This window comes from Ambystoma mexicanum, chromosome 10 (genome assembly GCF_040938575.1).
Source record: "Ambystoma mexicanum isolate Mex_15411 chromosome 10, UKY_AmexF1_1, whole genome shotgun sequence".
NCBI classification, from domain to species: Eukaryota; Metazoa; Chordata; class Amphibia; order Caudata; family Ambystomatidae; genus Ambystoma; species Ambystoma mexicanum.
In genome coordinates, this window is record NC_090932.1 from 1,682,323,353 (window position 1) to 1,682,345,669 (window position 22,317).

At 50.8% G+C, this 22,317-nt stretch overlaps 1 protein-coding gene across 2 annotated transcripts in view; it reads left to right on the forward strand.

Moving 5' to 3' along the window:
• Nucleotides 1–22,317, forward strand: part of AACS (acetoacetyl-CoA synthetase) — a 341,576-nt gene that overhangs the window by 140,980 nt on the left and 178,279 nt on the right. For both annotated transcript variants that reach the window (XM_069620120.1, XM_069620121.1), the window contains exon 7: nucleotides 9,671–9,752. In XM_069620120.1, coding sequence (XP_069476221.1) covers nucleotides 9,671–9,752 — 82 coding nt within the window. The remainder of the gene's footprint in view (nucleotides 1–9,670; nucleotides 9,753–22,317) is intronic.

Consider the following 22,317-nt stretch of genomic DNA (forward strand, 5'->3'; position numbering starts at 1 on the left):
TGAATGCAGCAGGAAGTTGAAGCATTCTTCGCTTAAACGTAACTGAATGCAGCAGGAAGTTGAAGCATTCTTCGCTTAAACTTACTGAATGCAGCAGGAAGTTGAAGCATTCTTCGCTTAAACATAACTGAATGCAGCAGGAAGTTGAAGCATTCTTCGCTTAAATGTAATGAATGCAGCAGGAAGTTGAAGCATTCTTCGCTTAAACGTAACTGAATGCAGCAGGAAGTTGAAGCATTCTTCGCTTAAACTTACTGAATGCAGCAGGAAGTTGAAGCATTCTTCGCTTAAACGTAATGAATGCAGCAGGAAGTTGAAGCATTCTTCGCTTAAACGTACTGAATGCAGCAGGAAGTTGAAGCATTCTTCGCTTAAACGTACTGAATGCAGCAGGAAGTTGAAGTATTCTTCGCTTAAACGTAACTGAATGCAGCAGGAAGTTGAAGCATTCTTCGCTTAAACGTACTGAATGCAGCAGGAAGTTGAAGCATTTTTCGCTTAAACGTACTGAATGCAGCAGGAAGTTGAAGCATTCTTCGCTTAAACGTAACTGAATGCAGCAGGAAGTTGTAGCATTCTTCACTTAAACGTACTGAATGCAGCAGGAAGTTGAAGCATACTTCGCTTAAACGTACTGAATGCAGCAGGAAGTTGAAGCATTCTTCGCTTAAACGGAACTGAATGCAGCAGGAAGTTGAAGCATTCTTAGTTTAAACATAACTGTGGGAGTGGGCGGAGCCTACGATTTTACTTTATGGGAATTCAGGATGAACATACATGCCCTTAGCACTGAACCGTTTAACTGCAGGAAACTAGAAAGTTCTAGCTCTTGGGTAGCTGCACTGTGACCATAAGGGAGGACTGAGGAGTTTTGGGGAGCCGCTCGCTCCATGATGCAACCTCTAGACGGGGGTACACAGTGAAGCCCCAGGTTTTGGGGAGCTGCTCGCTCCATGATGCAACCTCTTGACGGGGGACACAGTGTAGCCCAAAATTCTCCTGTCCTTCACTGGGGGGCCCCCTTGGATAAAACATGGCAACTTCCAGAATGATTATCTGTACCCTCACAGATATTATACATGCGTTCCGCAACCTTTGCATGCAAACCCGCAGGTTTGCCAGCAGAACAGAACGCGCACGCATGCAGACTGCAGACTCTGCGTTCCTGCAAACCCACCTGTGTGAGAAGGCACAATGAGTGCTACTGGAGCCTGTTGGCAAGCCACAGCGGCAGGGGCCCTCAAAGCATGAGACTGGTTGTGAAATCAGTGGGGAGGCGGCACAGGACTGCCTGACCAGGGTCAGTCCTATATATATGCTCTGCTCATGTAGCCATGGCAGGAAGGGTGCCTAGTTGGAGAAACAGTCTATAACGAAAAACAGGCTCAGAGAGCCAGGGCTGCACAAAATGGACCAATCACGAGACATGATACTGGCAGAGAGAAGGACCAGCTATCCGAACCCGAAATGACCCAAACTTACAATGAACCTCAAGACAAAAAGGGGTTAGAGAAGCTGTAGAGTGGTGGAGTTGAGAGAAGAGATAGGACAGGGTTCCTGAGAGTTGAGCAGTGAGAGCAAGATGGCGTGGCTCTGTGGCCCTGCCAGAAAGCCAAGTCAGTAGCCGGCTAGATCAGGCAAAAGTGCTGTACCCGTGGAGCCGCAGCTGGCGAGAAGGCTGGACCTTTGGGCCAGAGCTCAGGGACTGGCAAGTAGACGCCCCTCTAAAAACTGGGGAAAGAAAAGTACCAGCGGTGAAAAGAAGGAACTAGCCTTTCTTTGTGGATGGGATGCTCATATCCCCCCTTTACACCCAATGTACCCCTTTCTACTCTATACCTCTCCTTGCCATTCCCGTTTTGTTTCCTTCCATTTTTTTGGTTTTCAGGGAGTTTTGCTCATTTTCGTATTATTGTTTTTACTGTCAATGGACACAGTCCTCTTGAATATTAAATATTGATGGCAATCCTTCCAACGCAGAGATCTGGCACACGTCAGAGCAGCAAACCGGTGAAGTCTGGGGAAAGCGTAAAGAAAGGCTCATCCAGTAACTCTGGCACCCACCCAGGTAGTCGCCCGGCATTGCGTTAAGGGAGTTGGAAGCCACGGGATGATCCTTGGCTGGTGGTAACGCTCTGAGCTCAACATCTGGAGCCCTGTAGCTCTGGCTGCCCTCTGTCCAGAGTGAATACTGAGGCCGGAAGACGGCGCCCTTGGATAATTGCCAGAAAAACAGCGTTCATGTAGCAGACAATTGCCAATGGGGCCAAAGTGGAGCAGAGTTAGCCATTGGAAGCCCTCTGAGTCAGTCTTTCTGGATGTGAAGATGGAATCTTGATGGAGCTGCAGGAAGAATAGATAACTGGGAAGACACGGCCTTCCTCCCACCTCCATGGCGTCGCCCTGTTCCAGCTTTGTTCACCCCCTCGCATCTCTGGCATTGCTGGTGCTATGGGACTTCTTTTCCACTGCGTCTCCTCTCTTTCCTCCTCGTCTCCTTCCTCTTCCCCTCTTTCCAGTCCTTTGAGTATCATGTTAGCCATATCAGCCAGCCTTTCCACTAAGCTTTTCTGATCATATAGTGGCCTCCGGGACCTCTTTCCTCTTTCTGTGAAGACCCAGACTCTCTTCTTTCCTCATTTCTTCCTTCTTGGTGATCTCAGTCTCCATCTCTTTACCACTCAGGCTTCAGCTCCTTTTCTTCCTCTTCTTCACTGCTCGCGCCGCTTTCAATCTCCCACACCCCCTTCTCACATCTCTTCTCTTGAATGAATGTCCTCCTTCCACTGTCCACCTCCTTCAATCTCGCCTTTCTTTTTTCTATTCACTCCCTTCTCTCCTTCTCCTTCTTCTTTCCTCCTTCTCCTGCCATCTCTCCCCCTTTCTGCTCCTCTGTCTTCTGACGTGATCTTCATCAATTCGATACTGACCACTGTCCTAATTTACTCTCGCATACTCTCCCACCCCCCCCCCCTTTCAAACGAATCTCATCTCACTGCTGACTCAGCACTCTCCTCTCTCACTTCTGGTCCCATTTCCACTCTGGATTCCCTCTGCCCATGAGGTCCCTTTCGACCTTCTCAGGCACCTCCACAGCCATGGCTGACCTCCCAGGCCCTGTCTCTTCACTCTTAAACCCCACATATTCAGGCCTACTCCTTGCCAAGAAACATTACTACTCTGATCTTATTCTCTCAATTTCCGCTCATCCTCGTCGTCTATTTCAAATACTTAAGCACATGCTATCTATCCCCTTCCTCTACTGACCCCTCCTCATCCTTTTCTCTCTCCTCCACTGAGTTTGTACAATTCTTTATTACTAAAGTCTTGCTTTTACGTTTCTTTGTCAAGTTCTTCAGCACCTCCTCCCCCTTTAAACTGCTCCCTCTCATCTTTCTCTTGGCTCATCGTCTCTGATCCTGCTCTCTACACTGCTCGTGCCCACCTGACTGCCTCCCCTCTTGATCCCATTCCGTCTGCTTATTCCTAACGTTTACCCAGTTCTCATTCCCGTTCTTACTCCCTTTTTCAATCTGTCTTTCCACTTCCTGTTTCCCTTACTCTTGACCCATCTATCCCTGCTAACCTCTGGTCTATCGCTAATCCTTGAACGGATAGTATACACTCAAGTATCTACTTACCTTGATCTGCTCTCTCCCTGGCAGCCTGGATTACGTCTGCGCCACTCCACGGAAGATGCTCTTGTCAGTGTCGCCAACTCTCGATTCTCTGCTCATTATGACAACAAGTTTTCTATCCTGATTCTGCTTGGTCTCTCTGCTGTTTTTGACACCGTGGATCACAACTTACTTCTCTCTTCTTTTGCTACTTCTGCTTCTGTACTTCTGTGGTTTAAATCCTACCTCTCCCCAATCTCACTTATTCTATATCCTTGGCTGGGAAGTTCTGACACTTTCTCCTGCAATATGGGGATCCCCAAGGCTCTGTTCTTGGTCCCCTTCTTTTCTCCCTTTGCACTTCCTCTTTCTGATAGTAACACTTTCTTTGATCTTTGCTGTCATGTCCTTGCAAAGACTCTCAGATCTCTTGTCCATTCCTTCCTTTTCTGATACTGTTCACTGGACAATCACCGTCTGTCTCCTTTCTATCCAGCCTTGCATGCATTCCCGCGTTTCACGTCTTAATTCTTCTAAATCTAAGATTTTATTGTTTCCTTCTTCTCCCCAATCTCGCTCCTCACCTCTTGCTGTTTATCTCTTTCCCTCCTTCTCTTATTACTTTCTCCCTCTGTGCGCACAACTTGGTGTCTCCTTTCTGCAACTCTTTAACATTTGCAAAGCTCGCCCTTTTCTTGCCTTGGAAGCCGCCGAGCTTCTTATATCTTCGGGTTTTATCCAGTCGCGGCCATTTCTCCGCTCTCTTATTGGTCTCCCGGCTTATCGACTCGATTGCTTTTTTCTATCTGACTACTTTTTTCCATGTCTCCCGTACGTCGATCTCCTGCTCTATTCTCTCCATATCTTTGCTTTGCTTTGAATCTCGGCTTCTTTTCCATTTTCTTTGCCTCGTCTTAAAATGTCTGCGTGGCTTGCCCCCCTTATCTTCCTACTTGCTCTTTACATTCTCAGTCTCTCATTTTCTTGTATGTCCCTAAACCTCAGTGTAGACTGTCCTGTTTTCTTTGCTTTGTCTTACTCGCCCCAGGTAATGGAACTGCCTGGCTACCTGACCTTCCAAGACTGGATGGCTACCCAACACTTGTTTCTTAACGATGAAAAGACTGAGATCCTCATCATAGGCCCAGCAGCAGTGAGAAAAAAACTCAACTCCTGTTCTGCCTCCTTCAACATTGATGGTAACACTATCCTGGTTGCCCCATCTGTAAAGACCATAGGCGTTTATGTGGCGCCACCTTATCACTCACCTGACAAACCTTATCACTCACCTGACAAACCTTATCACTCACCTGACAAACTTATCACTCACCTGACAAGTCAATTGCATTGCCTCTTCCGCCATCTACTCGATAAAGTTGATTAATGCTGCCAGACCCTTTCTCTCGCCGGACAGCTGTCCGACTATTGCGCAAGCAGTTCTTGATTCTAGGCTGGACTACTGTAATGCAGTGTTTGCCGGCAACTCAGTGGTCAACATACATAAAATGCAAATCATACAAAATAACGCTCTCCGTGCAGCACTCAACCTCCCCTGAAGGGACCACATCCTCATGGCCAGAAGAAATGCTCATTGGCTGCCGATAAAAGAACACTTTATGTTGAAAACCCTGTCTATTGCTCACGAATGCCTATCCAACACTGCGTCCCTTACCTCACGCAGAGAATCAGGAAAGCCCACTCAAGCAGATCTACCAGAGACACCTACGCTCATCGCATCACCCGGCCCACATTTAGAAGGGTCCGAGCAGAAGGCTGCAGCTTCCCTTCCATGGCAGCTAAACATTGGAACTCTATGCCACGCGCCCAGAGGGCAGTAACATCCTACGTGGTCTATCAGAAAACCCTTACAACATGGTAGTTTGTGTAACTCACCTTTCCGCGGCTTATTTTTCTCCAACTATTCCTTTCTCTATGTCTGCTTATCCTTAAGCATTGAGAGTAACATGTAACATGTAATCAATAGTGCCTTGACGCCTCTGGGCTTAGAGCGTGCAACAAATGTGAAAATAAATAAATAAATAAAAGGGCTCTCCTTGTACCTTAGCTACGTTTCACGCTTCTGTGAAAACCCATCTTCTCCCCACTTACCCTTTTCTCTCTTTTTGGGAATGCTTTCATTTTCTTATTATTGTACCGGCCATTTGTGTGCAGTGCTTTGGCGAAAGCGCTTCATAAGTTAATCAATAGACCTCATGTGAGCAATCTGTAGAATATGAGAACAAGACTTTATCCCTTTCAGAGCCCGGTTCTTGGATCTTTCAAACGCTGATTCTGACTCCTGATCTTCTCGGTCGCACCCCTTATTCATAGGGCCTCTCGCAACCCCAGACATGTTGGCCCTATACACTCCTCCCTGCAATTCCCCTTTTCTCCTAAATGTCTGTGCCCTCTGACTAGTAGGACGTTTCTGCCATTTTGATTGGGCAGCATGTCACGTGTTCTGGGATTGGAGCCAGCCAGAAGTCACGGTGCAGAGAGGAAGTGCGTCAGGCGGTGAATCGCACCTTATTCCGCGCTTGCGTGGTGGCTGCCTTTCTCCTCTAGCCATTCTCGACCTGCCACATCCGGCTGTGCCAGTGGCAGCAGGTTGCCATGTCTGTCAGATTCAACATGGCGGCAGCAAGGGGTTTTACACAGCACAAACCTGCCAAGGAAGCAACAGGGCGCTATACATGTTGCTCAGGGGATGTAAGGATGGTGGCTTACCATATGTGGGAACACAAGTTGTCCTGGTGTCCTCTAGATAATGGGGGTCATTACGAGTATGGCGGTAGGGGCTTAACGGCACCGTTAAGGATGCCGGTGCCATTAACCCCTTACCACCACATGTCGAGGTCCCTTAGCGAGTCCCACCGGGACCGGCTGGTCTGACCAGCTCTCCTTAGCGGGACCTGTTAAGGGACCATAGAGCTTATAACGGGCCCACTGTTTGTGGGCCCGTTATTAGCTCCTTCCCCATTCCCATTGAGCCCTATGGGGGCTCAAATGGGAATGGGGAATGGTTTACTAAATGGGGATTTACCGGGTCCTCCAAGATTGGAATGACATGGTAAATCCCCATTCAGTGAGACCGGACACGGACCCAGGTTTGGAGGCAGCCATGGTGCTGTTTGCACCATGGCTGCCTCCAAACATGTAATGACTTGTAATGACCCCGTAATGACTGAACAGTACGGTCTTGAGTTCCTTCCCTGACTTCGAGCGTTGGCATGGAGACCGGATTTCAGGGGCATAGTAAGGGAAGGCCTAGTTCATGATGTTATCCTTGCATGCAGGTTTTGTCTTGAGCCTAGCAATGGGCTGGCTTTTGGAGGAGCACGACTCACCGGAGTTGCTGCTAAGTAGGCAGGTGTGCAAGCGGTTGCAGGCAATCTCTAAGCGTACTCCAGCAGGTGTGCAAGCGGTGGTTGCCTTGCAGGTTGCCTTGCAGGTAATGCAGGTAGTCTGGTTGCCTCACAGGTAATGCAGGCAATCTGTAAGCGCACTCTAGCAGGTGTGCATTCGGTGGTTGCCTCGCAGTTAATTCAGGCAATCTGTAAGCGCACTCTAGCAGGTGTGCAAGCGGCGGTTGCCTCGCAGTTAATGCAGGCAATCTGTAAGCGCACTCTAGCAGGTGTGCAAGCGGCGGTTGCCTCGCAGTTAATGCAGGCAATCTGTAAGCGCACTCTAGCAGGTGTGCATGCGGCGGTTGCCTCTCAGTTAATGCAGGCAATCTGTAAGCGCACTTTAGCAGGTGTGCAAGCGGCGGTTGCCTCGCAGTTAATGCAGGCAATCTGTAAGCGCACTCTAGCAGGTGTGCAAGCGGCGGTTGCCTCGCAGTTAATGCAGGCAATCTGTAAGCGCACTCTAGCAGGTGTGCAAGCGGCGGTTGCCTCGCAGTTAATGCAGGCAATCTGTAAGCGCACTCTAGCAGGTGTGCATGCGGCGGTTGCCTCTCAGTTAATGCAGGCAATCTGTAAGCACACTTTAGCAGGTGTGCAAGCGGCGGTTGCCTCGCAGGTAATGCAGAGGTGTGCAAGTGGCGGTCGCCTCGCAGTTGATGTAGGCAATCTGTAAGCGCACTCTAGCAGCTGTGCAAGCGGCGGTTGCCCCACAGGTAATGCAGGCAATCTGTAAACACACTCTAGCAGCTGTGCAAGCGGCGGTTGCCCCACAGGTAATGCAGGCAATCTGTAAGCACACTTTAGCAGGTGTGCAAGCGGACTCTAGCAGGTGTGCAAGCGGCGGTTGCCTCGCAGGTAATGCACAGGTGTGCAAGCGGCGGTTGCCTCGCAGTTAATGCAGGCAATCTGTAAGCGCACTCTAGCAGGTGTGCAAGCGGCGGTTGCCTCGCAGTTAATGCAGGCAATCTGTAAGCGCACACTGCCTCGCAGGTAATGCAGAGGTGTGCAAGTGGCGGTCGCCTCGCAGTTGATGTAGGCAATCTGTAAGCGCACTCTAGCAGCTGTGCAAGCGGCGGTTGCCCCACAGGTAATGCAGGCAATCTGTAAACACACTCTAGCAGCTGTGCAAGTGGCGGTTGCCCCACAGGTAATGCAGGCAATCTGTAAGCACACTTTAGCAGGTGTGCAAGCGGACTCTAGCAGGTGTGCAAGCGGCGGTTGCCTCGCAGGTAATGCACAGGTGTGCAAGTGGCGGTTGCCTCGCAGTTGATGCAGGCAATCTGTAAGCGCACTCTAGCAGGTGTGCATGCAGTGGTTGCCTCGCAGTTAATGCAGGCAATCTGTAAGCGCACTCTAGCAGCTGTGCAAGCGGCGGTTGCCCCACAGGTAATGCAGGCAATCTGTAAACACACTCTAGCAGGTGTGCAAGCGGCGGTTGCATCGCAGTTGATGCAGGCAATCTGTAAGCGCACGGTGGCCCACACTGTTGCCTTTTACACAAAATCAACTGCATGGTCTTCATGGCTCAAAATAACGAACACTTTACAAACCTATGATTCATCTCCAGAATTGGTGCTAGTATCTAGTAAGTTAAAAAAAAGTTTTCAATTGTTCGAACAAAAAAGATCGATTTAGAAAGACCGCCCTGTGACCGCACAGAGCGGTATTTCTAAATCGAACTGGCACGCTCCTGCCACACACAAGTGCGCGCAGGGGTTGACCGGCATAGCGAGATCCAGAGGGAGTGCCAGGTGAGTGTCAGGTGAGTGTCAGGTGAGTGTCAGGTGAGTGTCTGTGTGTGTGTCTGTGCATGTATGTGTGGGGAGTAAGTCTGTATTGTGCTGGGAAGGGGGTGGTGGTTGAGGAAATGGGAGGTTCGGGTGTTTACCCCCCCGCCCCCCGATTAACAAGATAACCAGCCGAAAAGGGTGGGGTGGAGAAGTGATCACCTTGGGGAATGGAGGGGGGCAGTTTCTGATATTTCGGCATTTTAAAGCCAACACAAAATCGGCTGAAAATCTTTGGTCTTTTTTGTGTTCGGACTTTAAAATGCAGAAATATCACATAGAACCAATATCTGTGTCTTTATTGCGTGGCAGCACCTCTGTGACTGAGAGATTCAGAAGCTGTGCTTCCAGGGCTTTCCACCAATGGCTTATGCCTCTGTTCTAGGGGTTTCCACTGATGGCTTATGCCTCTGTTCCAGGAGATCCCCTGATAGCTTATGCCTCTCTTCCAGGGGTTCCCACCGATGGCTTATTCCTCTGTTCCAGGGTTATTACCGGTGGCTTATGCCTCTGTTCCAGTGGTTCCCAAGGATGGCTTATGCCTCTGTTCCAGATGTTTCCACTGATGGCTTATGCCTCTGTTCCAGGGTTTCCATCGATGGCTTATGTCTCTGTTCCAGGGGTTTCCACTGATGGCTTATGCCTCTGTTCCAGGGGTTCCCACCGATGGCTTATGCCTCTGAAAGCATCTAGCTCACAGATCCTTCTGGAAAGCGTATCATTAGTCGAACCCCTGCCGTCCTGACGCCAGTACAACCCCTTTGACCCCCAGTGTGGTTTTGATTGCCTGCCGCCTGGTGGTTCTGATGATGTGTGTATTTTGTCAATGTTCATTACAGTGGCTTTTTTATGTTCTTTTCAGGGTTGCCAGATTTGAGAAAAGTGGTAGTGCTTGCCTACGTGTCGCCAAAGGAAAGAATCGATCTGTCAAAAATTCCAAACAGGTACGAGTGCTATATTGCAAGTCTTGAAGCTTCCTGGGCGGGGGGCTTGCTGGCTGAGGGTGTGTTCTAGTGCATGCATCGCTACGCATCATTACACGTGTATCCTCCCTGCCCACCTGCACCGCAGAGCAGCAGGATGCAGTGGTTCCCCTATTCACCCCTGCATGGCCTGGCTGCAGCTCAGTACTGGACCCGGACTCTACACTCCAGCAGCCTTCCAAAGGGCACGGTTACTTAAAGGTAACGAAGGAGTAGAAGGAGGGTACACGGGATTCGCATAGTTACGAGTAGAATAATGGGGAGGCGGTGAATGGAAAGAGTAGAGAGCAGGGATAGCTTGAGTCATATTGAATAAAAAAGAATTGAGAACCTATGCAGTGGACAGGCGCATGTATCTTATATAGAAAAATCCCTGTGAGTGACATGCCTGTCGGCGCTGCTGATAGGGGAAGCCATGCAAAGCAGTGGCTGAAAGGAAACAATCTGATGACGGAGGAACAATAGAACAGATGGAATAGCAAGACCAAAGAAAGGTCACATAGCATAGACCATCTGCGGACAGGAGCAGCCCCACTTCACCCAGGACCTGATGTCATTATAGTCTGGATGCCGCTGAAAGGGCTGGAGGGGGAATGGCTAAAGTCTGGGAGTCCAGGGCAACGATGGAAGCAACCTAACCAAGCCGAGCAGGATCACAGGGCCACAGGCAGAGCCAGCAGGAGCAGGCAGGTGAGTGGGCTTTTCCCCACAGGGAACAGCAGCTGGTTTCGTCAGGTGCCTTTGCTTTCACAAGCAGGCTCATAAACGCTTGCCTGCAGCAGGTGGCAGGCGTAACATCCAGCAGGTACAGGCAGGTCAGCTCACAGACCATGGTAAACATAGTATAACTCCCACGCACAGTCGGCACTGCAGGCAGCAGCAACCCAACTTTGCCAGACTTTGTCCAAGTGGATTGCAGGCCTGTTGGGTCTTTCCTTGCTCTGGTTGATGGCCGGCCTTTTGGACTTTTTTGTTGTTCAAGTTGATGACAGGCCTGTTGGTTGTTTCCTTGTTCAAGTTGATGGCAGGCCTGTTTGGTGTTAAGTTGCTTGGGTTGATGACAGGCATGTTGGGTGTTTTTTGTTCAAGTTGATGGCAGGCCTGTTGGGTATTTCCTTGCTTGGGTTGATGGCAGGCCTGCTGGGTGTTTTCTTGTTCAAGTTGATGGCAGGCCTGTTGGGTTTTTTTTTGTTCAAGATGATGAGAGGCCTGTTGGGTGTTTCCTTGCTCAGGGTGATGGCAGGCATGTTGGGTATTTCCTTGCTTGAGTTGATGGCCGGCCTGTAGGGTGTTTCCTTGCTCAGGTTGATGGCCGGCCTGTTAGGTGTTTCCTTGTTCCTTGGTTTGATGGCAGGCCTGTTGGGTGTTTTCTTGTTCAAGTTGATGGCAGGCCTGTTGGGTATTTCCTTGCTTGAGTTGATGGCCGGCCTGTTGGATGTTTCCTTGCTCAGGTTGATGGTATGCCTGTTGGGTGTTTCCTTGCTCGGGTTGATGGCAGGCCTGTTGGGTATTTCCTTGCTTGGGTTGATGGCAGGCCTGTTGGGTGTTTTCTTGTTCAAGTTGATGGCAGGCCTGTTGGGTATTTCCTTGCTTGAGTTGATGGCCGGCCTGTTGGGTGTTTCCTTGCTCAGGTTGATGGTATGCCTGTTGGGTGTTTCCTTGCTCGGGTTGATGGCAGGCCTGTTGGGTATTTCCTTGCTTGGGTTGATGGCAGGCCTGCTGGGTGTTCTCTTGTTCAAGTTGATGGCAGGCCTGTTGGTTGTTTTCTTGCTCAGGGTGATGGCAGGCATGTTGGGTATTTCCTTGCTTGAGTTGATGGCCGGCCTGTAGAGTGTTTCCTTGCTCAGGTTGATGGAAGGCCTGTTGGGTGTTTCCTTGTTCCTTGGTTTGATGGCAGGCCCGTTGGGTGTTGGGTGTTTTCCTGTTCAAGTTGATGGCAGGTCTGTTGGGTATTTCCTTGCTCAGGTTGATGGCATGCCTGTTGGGTGTTTCGTTGCTCGGGTTGATGGCAGGCCTGTTGGGTGTTTTCTTGTTCAAGTTGATGGCAGGCCTGTTGGGTGTTTCCTTGCTCAGGTTGATGGCAGGCCTGTTGGGTGTTTCCTTGCTCAGGTTGATGGCATGCCTGTTGGGTGTTTCCTTGTTCCTTGGTTTGATAGCAGGCCTGTTGGGTGTTTTCTTGTTCAAGTTGATGGCAGGCCTGTTGGGTGTTTCCTTGCTCGGGTTGATGGCAGGCCTGTTGGGCGTTTTATGTTGCTCACGTTGATGGCAGGGCAGTTGGGATTTTCCTTGTTCAAGTTGATTGCAGGCATATTGGGTCTTTCCTTGCTTGGGTTGATGGCAGGCCTGTTGGGTGTTTCCTTACTCAGGGTGATGGCAGGCCTGTTGGGTGTTTCCTTACTCAGGGTGATGGCAGGCCTGTTGGGTGTTTTCTTGTTCAAGTTGATGAGAGGCCTGTTGGGTTTTTCCTTGCTCAGGGTGATGGCAGGCATGTTGGGTATTTCCTTGCTTGAGTTGATGGCCGGCCTGTAGGGTGTTTCCTTGCTCAGGTTGATGGAAGGCCTGTTGGGTGTTTCCTTGTTCCTTGCTTTGATGGCAGGCCTGTTGGGTGTTGGGTGTTTTCTTGTTCAAGTTGATGGCAGGTCTGTTGGGTATTTCCTTGCTCAGGTTGATGGCATGCCTGTTGGGTGTTTCGTTGCTTGGGTTTATGGCAGGCCTGCTGGGTGTTTTCTTGTTCAAGTTGATGGCAGGCCTGTTGGGTGTTTTCTTGTTCAAGTTGATGAGAGGCCTGTTGGGTGTTTCCTTGCTCAGGGTGATGGCAGGCATGTTGGGTATTTCCTTGCTTGAGTTGATGGCCGGCCTGTAGGGTGTTTCCTTGCTCAGGTTGATGGAAGGCCTGTTGGGTGTTTCCTTGTTCCTTGGTTTGATGGCAGGCCTGTTGGGTGTTAGGTGTTTTCTTGTTCAAGTTGATGGCAGGTCTGTTGGGTATTTCCTTGCTCAGGTTGATGGCATGCCTGTTGGGTGTTTCGTTGCTCGGGTTGATGGCAGGCCTGTTGGGTGTTTTCTTGTTCAAGTTGATGGCTGGCCTGTTGGATGTTTCCTTGCTCAGGTTGATGGCCGGCCTGTTGGGTGTTTCCTTGTTCCTTGGTTTGATGGCAGGCCTGTTGGGTGTTTTCTTGGTCGGGTTGATGGCAGGCCTGTTGGGTGTTTTCTTGGTCGGGTTGATGGCAGGCCTGTTGGGTGTTTTCTTGGTCGGGTTGATGGCAGGCCTGTTGGGTGTTTTCTTGGTCGGGTTGATGGCAGGCCTGTTGGGTGTTTTCTTGGTCGGGTTGATGGCCTTACAAACAGTCCTTAACTCCAAGCGATCCCAACTATCAGGTTTTGCAAACAGCAGGAACAGCATATATATAGTTTTACCTAAGGTGGGTTTTTTTATGAGTTGTGATCATCCTCAACAAATGACAATTTGATAACCCTGTTGTTTTTTCATGAGGGTTGCTGGGCTGAGGTTAGAGGTAGGGGATGAAGGAACAACCAACAGAAAAATGGCATCTTGACATTATTTTTTTCTTGTGCTGCCCAGGCGGATTCAAAAATGATTCCAAAGGGCAATGTTGGCCAGATTAACACGGCCGGTATGGAAATGTTCTTCAGTGGCATGCTGACATATCTGAGCCGCAGCCAGGATGGAAGTGGGGTCTTAAAGTGGCATTAATTGCGTTTATTGACCACAGCCAGCATAAAAAGGTTTCACAGTGGCTATACTGGCATTTAGTGGGCACAGCAGCATGAAAAGGTTTCACAGTGTCTATACTGGCATTTAGTGGGCACAGCAGCATGAAAAGGTTTCACAGTGTCTATACTGGCATTTAGTGGGCACAGCAGCATAAAAAGGTTTCACAGTGTCTATACTGGCATTTAGTGGGCACAGCCAGCATAAAAAGGTTTCACAGTGTCTATACTGGCATTTAGTGGGCACAGCAGCATAAAAAGGTTTCACAGTGTCTATACTGGCATTTAGTGGGCACAGCAGCATGAAAAGGTTTCACAGTGTCTTTACTGGCATTTAGTGGGCACAGCAGCATGACAATGTTTTACAATGGCTGTACTGGCATTTAGTGGGCACAGCAGCATGAAAAGGGTTCGCAGTGGCTATACTGCCCTTTAGTGGGCACAGCAGCATGAAAAGGTTTCACAGTGTCTTTACTGGCATTTAGTGGGCACAGCAGCATGACAATGTTTTACAATGGCTTTACTGGCATTTAGTGGGCACAGCAGCATGACAATGTTTTACAATGGCTATACTGGCATGTAGTGGGCACAGCAGCATGAAAAGGGTTCACAGTGGCTATACTGGCCTTTAGTGGGCACAGCAGCATGACAATGTTTTACAATGGCTGTACTGGCATTTAGTGGGCACAGCAGCATGACAATGTTTTACAATGGCTATGCTGGCATTTAGTGGGCACAGCAGCATGACAATGTTTTACAATGGCTATACTGGCATGTAGTGGGCACAGCAGCATGAAAAGGGTTCACAGTGGCTATACTGGCCTTTAGTGGGCACAGCAGCATGACAATGTTTTACAATGGCTGTACTGGCATTTAGTGGGCACAGCAGCATGACAATGTTTTACAATGGCTATGCTGGCATTTAGTGGGCACAGCAGCATGAAAAGGGTTCACAGTGGCTATACTGGCATTTAGTGTGCACAGCAGCATGACATTATTTCACAGTGGCTATACTGGGTATATTTTAGAGTGTGTTATTGCAGTGGCCATGTTTGTATCTATTGGTTGGGCTCCAGAAAAGTGTTTTTCTGTGGTAATGCAGGCATAGTGTTGCCATAGTGATCATGCATGTGTGTTTTACAGGGGCTATAATGGCCTGTATTGTGGGGACAGGCATTATGACAATGGGCCTCATTATAGGTTTTGCGGTTCAGGAAAAGTGCTGGTAAAAGTGGCAGTAATTCCCACACTGCCTCTTTTTCCGCAGCACAGAACTGCAAGTTTACCGGTGGGGGTCACTGATTTACCTCCAGCTCTGGAGATAAAACAGGCCCCCACCGGCAAAAAGCAGCCAGTATTTCTGGCACCAGTCTTAACGGTGCCAGAAATACCCCCAGAACCCTCCGTGGAATGGGGTTTTACCGCCCTTGCCGGCGCCTGTAATGGCCCTGTATTCCGGGATACCAATACCGAGGGCCAGTGTGTTGTAATACGCCCCCTACTGTGGGTGAGTGGCATCTGATCAATGTGCTCAGGTATTGGAATGTAGAAACAGTTGTAAATGTAATGGTTTGACCACTTTTTCTGAAAGGTTGTGTTCTGAAATGCACACATTAAGCTATTATTACAAAAAAAGAGCCCCCCCTGCCCCCCCCCCCCCCCCATCTCCCTGAACTCTCCTTGGATGGGTCCAGCTGCTCTTACTCGTTTTGACTACTTTGGTGGAAGTGCTAAAGCACGTCACAAGCTGGCACCGACCTATGACCCCCTCGGGCATCTCTCGCCCCCAGGGATGCCGGCCCCACTGCTACAGACATCGAGTGCCAGGCAGTTTCTGGGCCAGCGGAGCTTCGATGCCCTGCGGGTTCTGCCCCATGTGAAGGTCCCGGTATCAGATGAGAGCCCCCGAAGCCGAGTGGCCCCCCGAAGGATCTCTGTACAGGCTTACGTTGCTCAGCTTGACCCCATGACCGCGCTTTGATTGGACACGGCCCCTGTGTCTATATATACACTGGGTTGTTGATATGCTGGCACTAGGTCTTGGGGGAGGTAGCGAGAGGGGCAGCTGTTGCAATCCTGGGGGAGTTGGCAACTGCGCCCCCAGGCCTGATTAAAGCATCTTGGCAAGCGCCCCATTTCTCTTCTCTAATAACACCCCCACTGTATCTTTTATTCATATTCGTCCTCCATCTGAGCCCCAGTAATTGATATAAACTGGAAGCGTCCAGTAAAATGACATTACCCGCTTCATTTTCCCTATGCAACGCGCCAGCTCTCATTAAAGCGCCCACTCGCCCGCCCCCCTCTGCGGCGTAGCGCTTGATCGCCACGTGCCGCTGATATCCTAAAGAAAGTTTCAGCTTTTCATTTATATAAAGGGAGCAAATGTGGCAGCTCTTTGGCTTGATTTATAGATCATTTGAAAGAAAAGGTTTGCTCCGCATGAAATCTCCTTTTGGAGGCGACATTTCAGTAAATGAGATATATTGGCAGGGTTCTGGGTGGGGGTGGGGCAGCGAAGGCTTTCCCGCCACTGGTTCTGCTACACAGCAGGGACTCTTGCTGGCCGCTTGTGGAAGGTTTGATGTAACACCTTGTCTTGCCTTGTGAGTTGTGGTGAGTTGCCCACCGCCCCCTAACCCCCCATCAGAAATCCAGAAATCTACTCCCTTGGTCAGGGTCTGCCCTAGGATTTGCAGAGCCAAGTGCGGCAAATTAAGTGCGGGACCCCTTAATTTGCATTTGATAACATCACAGGAAGTGACATCACAGGAAGTGACATCACAGGATGTAACATCAAAAGATGATAATGAGTACGTACGTAGGCAGCAGGGAAAACATGGTAATCCGAGAGTACCATTTCAAATAACTAGATCAGGAACGTATGAAAGGTGCCCACCTTTTAAGCCTAACAATTTATAATGAAATATTCCAAAGGAAACAAAATCCATGCATGAGGCATGCGCTTTAATGGCACTTTTATGTGTTCTTGTGGGTAAGCGTCTGCATTGGAAACATGACCACCTGGTGTAAAATCCTAGTAGCTGAACACTCGAGCAAGCAACGTTTTTTTTAATGCTGGCCTCAAAAACACAGAACGGGGTTGCGTCTACCCGTTGAAAACGGTGGGTGGACGCTGTCCACCTACATGCATTTACTTGTGCCCTGAAAATCAGCACAGGGCCAGAACCAGAGAAAATCCCCCCTCCAGTCTCCAGGAAGACAACCTCTCTTGTCACATCTCGGGTAAATATCCATGGCTGACTTGCAGGCGTCATATATAATGTGAGGAAACTGTTACATTCTACTTAAACACTTTTTGTCTGGGTAAATATAAACATGTGGACATAAGGCAAATGGGTAAAACAGTTTTGTGCGATATGTTTAATTGTGCTGGAGGAAGGCACCAGAGGCGTAGTCAGGATTGTCTAACAAGTGGGGCCTGACGCTAATATATTTGGGCCACCTGCAGGGACATTGACACCTGTAAATGCCCAGAGAGTGCTGCTCTGTGGGCATTTACAGATTTTGAGTGGGTCTTGCCTGCTCAGGCCCTACCCTGTCTACACCTCTGGAAGGCACAGATTTTCGGCAGCATGTGCTTTTAAAATAAAAATCCCCTTTGCAGTTCTTAACACAAGAATGGTCTCTTAAATAGGCCATGAATAGTGAATTGCACCCACTTTAAACGCTCTGCTTTAAGAAAGTGATCAGCAGTGCTTATCAGGCCCCCAGCGCCTATTGAGCCGCTGGGAGGGGGGGCGTTTGTCTCTCCAGAGTCACAGCAGGAGGTTGACATGTGACAAGTTACCTCCCCAGAAGAAACAAAAGAAACCTCGAGGGAGAACAGCCACTTTTGAGAAAGCTATTTGGGCAAGCTTGCCCGTCATCATGCATGCTGCAGCGTGTGCCGCCTGTGTGCTCAGAGTGGACTGCAGCAGCGTCCCCGTCATCATGAATGCTGCAGCATGTGCCGCCTGTGTGCTCGGAGTGGACTGCAGCACGCTTCCCCGACATCATGAATGCTGCAGCGTGTGCCGCCTGTGCGCTCGGAGTGGACTGCAGCACGCTTCCCCGAGAGTGGACTGCAGCAGCTTCCCTGTCATCATGCATGCTGCAGCGTGTGCCGCCTGTGTGCTCGGAGTGGACTGCAGCATCTTCCCCGTCATCATGCATGCTGCAGCATGTGCCGCCTGTGTGCTCGGAGTGGACTGCAGCAGCTTCCCTGTCATCATGCATGCTGCAGCGTGTGCCGCCTATGTGCTCGAAGTGGACTGCAGCACGCTTTCCCGACATCATGCTTGCTTCAGCGTGTGCCGCCTGTGTGCTCAGAGTGGACTGCAGCAGCTTCCCCGTCATCATGCATGCTGCAGCGTGTGCCGCCTGTGTGCTCAGAGTGGACTGCAGCACGCTTCCCCGACATCATGCATGCTGCAGAGTGTGCCGCCTGTGTGCTCAGAGTGGACTGCAGCAGCTTCCCCGACATCATGCATGCTGCAGAGTGTGCCGCCTGTGTGCTCTGAGTGGACTGCAGCAGCTTCCCCGTCATCATGCATGCTGCAGCGTGTGCCAGCCGTGTGCTCGGAGTGGACTGCAGCAGCTTCCCCATCATCATGCATGCTGCAGCGTGTGCCGCCTGTGTGCTCAGAGTGGACTGCAGCAGCTTCCCCGACATCATGCATGCTGCAGCATGTGCCGCCTGTGTGCTCGGATTGGACTGCAGCACGCTTCCCCGAGAGTGGACTGCAGCAGCTTCCCTGTCATCATGCATGCTGCAGCGTGTGCCGCCTGTGTGCTCGGAGTGGACTGCAGCATCTTCCCCGTCATCATGCATGCTGCAGCATGTGCCGCCTGTGTGCTCGGAGTGGACTGCAGCAGCTTCCCTGTCATCATGCATGCTGCAGCGTGTGCCGCCTGTGTGCTCGGAGTGGACTGCAGCACGCTTTCCCGACATCATGCTTGCTTCAGCGTGTGCCGCCTGTGTGCTCAGAGTGGACTGCAGCATGCTTCCCCGTCATCATGCATGCTGCAGCGTGTGCCGCCTGTGTGCTCAGAGTGGACTGCAGCACGCTTCCCCGACTTCATGCATGCTGCAGCGTGTGCCGCCTGTGTGCTCAGAGTGGACTGCAGCAGCTTCCCCGACATCATGCATGCTGCAGCGTGTGCGCCTGTGTGCTCAGAGTGGACTGCAGCAGCGACCCCGTCATCATGCATGCTGCAGCGTGTGCCAGCCGTGTGCTCGGAGTGGACTGCAGCAGCTTCCCCATCATCATGCATGCTGCAGCGTGTGCCGCCTGTGTGCTCAGAGTGGACTGCAGCAGCTTCCCCGACATCATGCATGCTGCAGCATGTGCCGCCTGTGTGCTCAGAGTGGACTGCAGCAGCTTCCCCGTCATCATGCATGCTGCAGCGTGTGCCACCTGTGTGCTCAGAGTGGACTGCAGCAGCTTCCCCGTCATCATGCATGCTGCAGCGTGTGCCGCCTGTGTGCTCAGAGTGGACTGCAGCAGCTTCCCCGTCATCATGCATGCTGCAGCGTGTGCCGCCTGTGTGCTCAGAGTGGACTGCAGCAGCTTCCCCGTCATCATGCATGCTGCAGCGTGTGCCGCTGTGTGCTCAGAGTGGACTGCAGCAGCTTCCCCGTCATCATGAATGCTGCAGCGTGTGCCGCCTGTGTGCTCGGAGTGGACTGCAGCACGCTACCCCATCATCATGCATGCTGCAGCGTGTGCCGCCCGTGTGCTCGGTGTGGACTGCAGCAGCTTCCCTGACATCATGCATGCTGCAGCGTGCGCCGCCTGTGTGCTCAGAGTGGACTGCAGCACGCTTCCCTGACATCATGCATGCTGCAGCGTGTGCCGTCTGTGTGCTCAGAGTGGACTGCAGCACGCTTCCCCGTCATCATGAATGCTGCAGCGTGTGCCGCCTGTGTGCTCAGAGTGGACTGCATCACGCTTCCCCGTCATCATGAATGCTGCAGCGTGTGCCGCCTGTGTGCTCAGAGTGGACTGCAGCACGCTTCCCCGTCATCATGAATGCTGCAGCGTGTGCCGCCTGTGTGCTCAGAGTGGACTGCAGCACGCTTCCCCGTCATCATGAATGCTGCAGCGTGTGCGAAGGGGAGAAAAGATAAATAATAATTAATACAAATAAATAGATAATAGAGGCAATAAACAGTGGTAGTGCAGCCAGCAGGTGGCAAGTGCTGTGTTTACGGCAGCAGACTGGGTAAGTCTAAATAAGTGCAGAAAAGGAAGAAAAAGGGGGGGGTGGGGGACTATATGGGTACAGATACAGTCCCCATTTCAAGGGGTGGCCAGGTGGCAGTACAGTAGGGTGGCAGTACAGGAGGGTGGCAGGGTGAGCAGGTACCTGGGCCCAGGGGACAGAGGGTGGCCAGGTGCAGGGTGCCAAGAGAGCCGATCAGCAGGGGAGAGGGAGGGCGAAGGCAGAAGAAAAGAGGAGGGTCTTTAGGTGTTTCCGGAACTGGAGATGGTTCTCCTCAAGTTTTAGAGTGGCAGGGAGGCTGTTCCAGAGGGAGGCCCCAGCCGAAGACAGAGATCTACCCCCAGCTCATTTCTTTGAAAAACGACTGACCCTGAGGGAGTTAGCGGTAAAGGAACGAAGAGCTCGAGAGAGGAGGTATTTACAGAGGGATAGTTGAAGGTATTTTGGACCCAGGCCCCAGAAAGCCTTGTGGACAATGCAGACGGTTTTGAATTTAATCCTTGCATCCACTGGGAGCCAATGGAGAGATTTCAGAGCTGGAGAGATACGATCCCAGGGCTTGAGGCCAAGGACAAGTCTCACAGTCCTGTTCTGGATTAGTTGCAGAGGGCGGAGAGTAGAGGCAGGTAGATTTAGGAAGAGGCTGTTAGAATAGTCCAACCTGGAGAGAACCAGAGCTTGGGGGACAGCGAGCTTCTGGGGGAAGGAGAGGAAAGGCAGAGTACCTCTGAGGAGGTGCAGTAGGAAGTTTGACTTTTTAGTGACCTCAGAGATGTGGGAGGAGAAGGAAAGTGTGGAGTCAAAGATGACCCCAAGGTTCTTAGCCTCGCAGGTGGGGGTAAGAGGAGGGCCAAGAGTGGCTGACCAGAGAGTGAGGGGAAAGGATGGCGGAGGTGTGTCGATGAGGAGGATCACATCTCAGCATGTGCCGCCTGTGTGCTTGGAGTGGACTGCAGCACGCTTAGGGACTCTGAGCACATGACCCACGCTGCAGCCTGAAAGAGGGAGACCACAGTTCCCTGGCGCAGGGCCTTAGCAGGCGTGGGGCCAGGTGCAGCCGCACATGCTGCACACGTCTAGCGCCGGCCCTCCTCCTGGTAAGTGTTTTGATGGTCACCCCCGGGTGACCCAGGTGGAGCCGGCGCATCGCACGGCACAGGTGAGCCTTTACTGCGGCCTATGGAGATTAGCAGTTGTGATGGCCCGCGCTCCTGAGATAAAGTAATATTCTCTAATACAGCATTCTGATATTTTATAATGAAACTCTACCTACTGGTTGGGGCTCTCATGTGCACTCCCTTTGTTTATTTTTTAATATATCTTTTTATTAACAATCTCCAAATTTGAACTCCCAGGAATGACATTGGTATAGAAGTATATTTAGAAATTGCTGCATGCTAGAGCAGTGTGGAAGAGTGCCCCCCAGTTTACACTCTTCCTGCAAAGCAGTTTACCTCTTCCTGAATGACATTTGGTCTTCATGTCGCTCAATTTGTAATCGCCTTCTCTGAATGCATTGACAGTCCATGCGCTTGTCAGATACTTCACAACTGAATGCACTGCCGGTTCATGCGCTTGTCAGATAGTTCACAACCGAATGCACTGCCAGTCCATGCGCTTGTCAGATACTTCACAACCAAATGCACTGCTGGTTCATGCACTTGTCAGATAGTTCACAACTGAATGCACTGCCGGTCCAGGCGCTTTTCAGATAGTTCACAACCAAATGTACTGCTGGTCCACACGCTTGTCAGATAGTTCACAACTGAATGCACTGCCGGTCCAGGCGCTTGTCAGATAGTTCTCAACCAAATGCACAGCCGGTCCAGGCGCTTGTCAGATAGTTCACAACCGAATGCACTTCCGGTCCAGGCGCTTGTCAAATAGTACACAACCAAATGCATTGCCGGTTCATGCTCTTGTCAGATAGTTCACAACTGAATGCACTGCCAGTCCAGCCACTTTTCAGATAGTTCACCACCGAATGTACTGCTGGTCCATGCGCTTGTCAGATAGTTCTCGACTGAATGCACTGCCGGTCCAAGCACTTGTCAGATAGTTCACAACCGAATGCACTGCCGGTCCAGGCGCTTGTCAGATAGTTCACGATCAAATGCACTGCCGGTTCATGTGCTTGTCAGATAATTCACGACTGACTGCACTGCCGTTCCAGGCACTTATCAGATAGTTCAAAACCGAATGCACTGCTGGACCAGGCACTTGTCAGATAGTTCTCAACCGAATGCACTGCTGTTCCAGGCGCCTGTCAGATAGTTCACAACCAAATGCACTGCCGGTCCAGGCTCTTGTCAGATAGTTCCCAACTGAATGCATTGACAGTCCATGCGCTTGTCAGATAGTTCACAACCGAATGCACTGCCATCCATGCGCTTGTCATATACTTCAAAGCCGAATGCACTGCCAGTCCAGGCGCTTGTCAGATACTTCACAACCAAATGCACTGCCTTTCCAGGCACTTGTCTGATAGTTCACAACCGAATGCACTGCCGGTCCATGCGCTTGTCAGATAGTTCACAATCGAATGCACTGCCGGTCCATGCACTTGTCA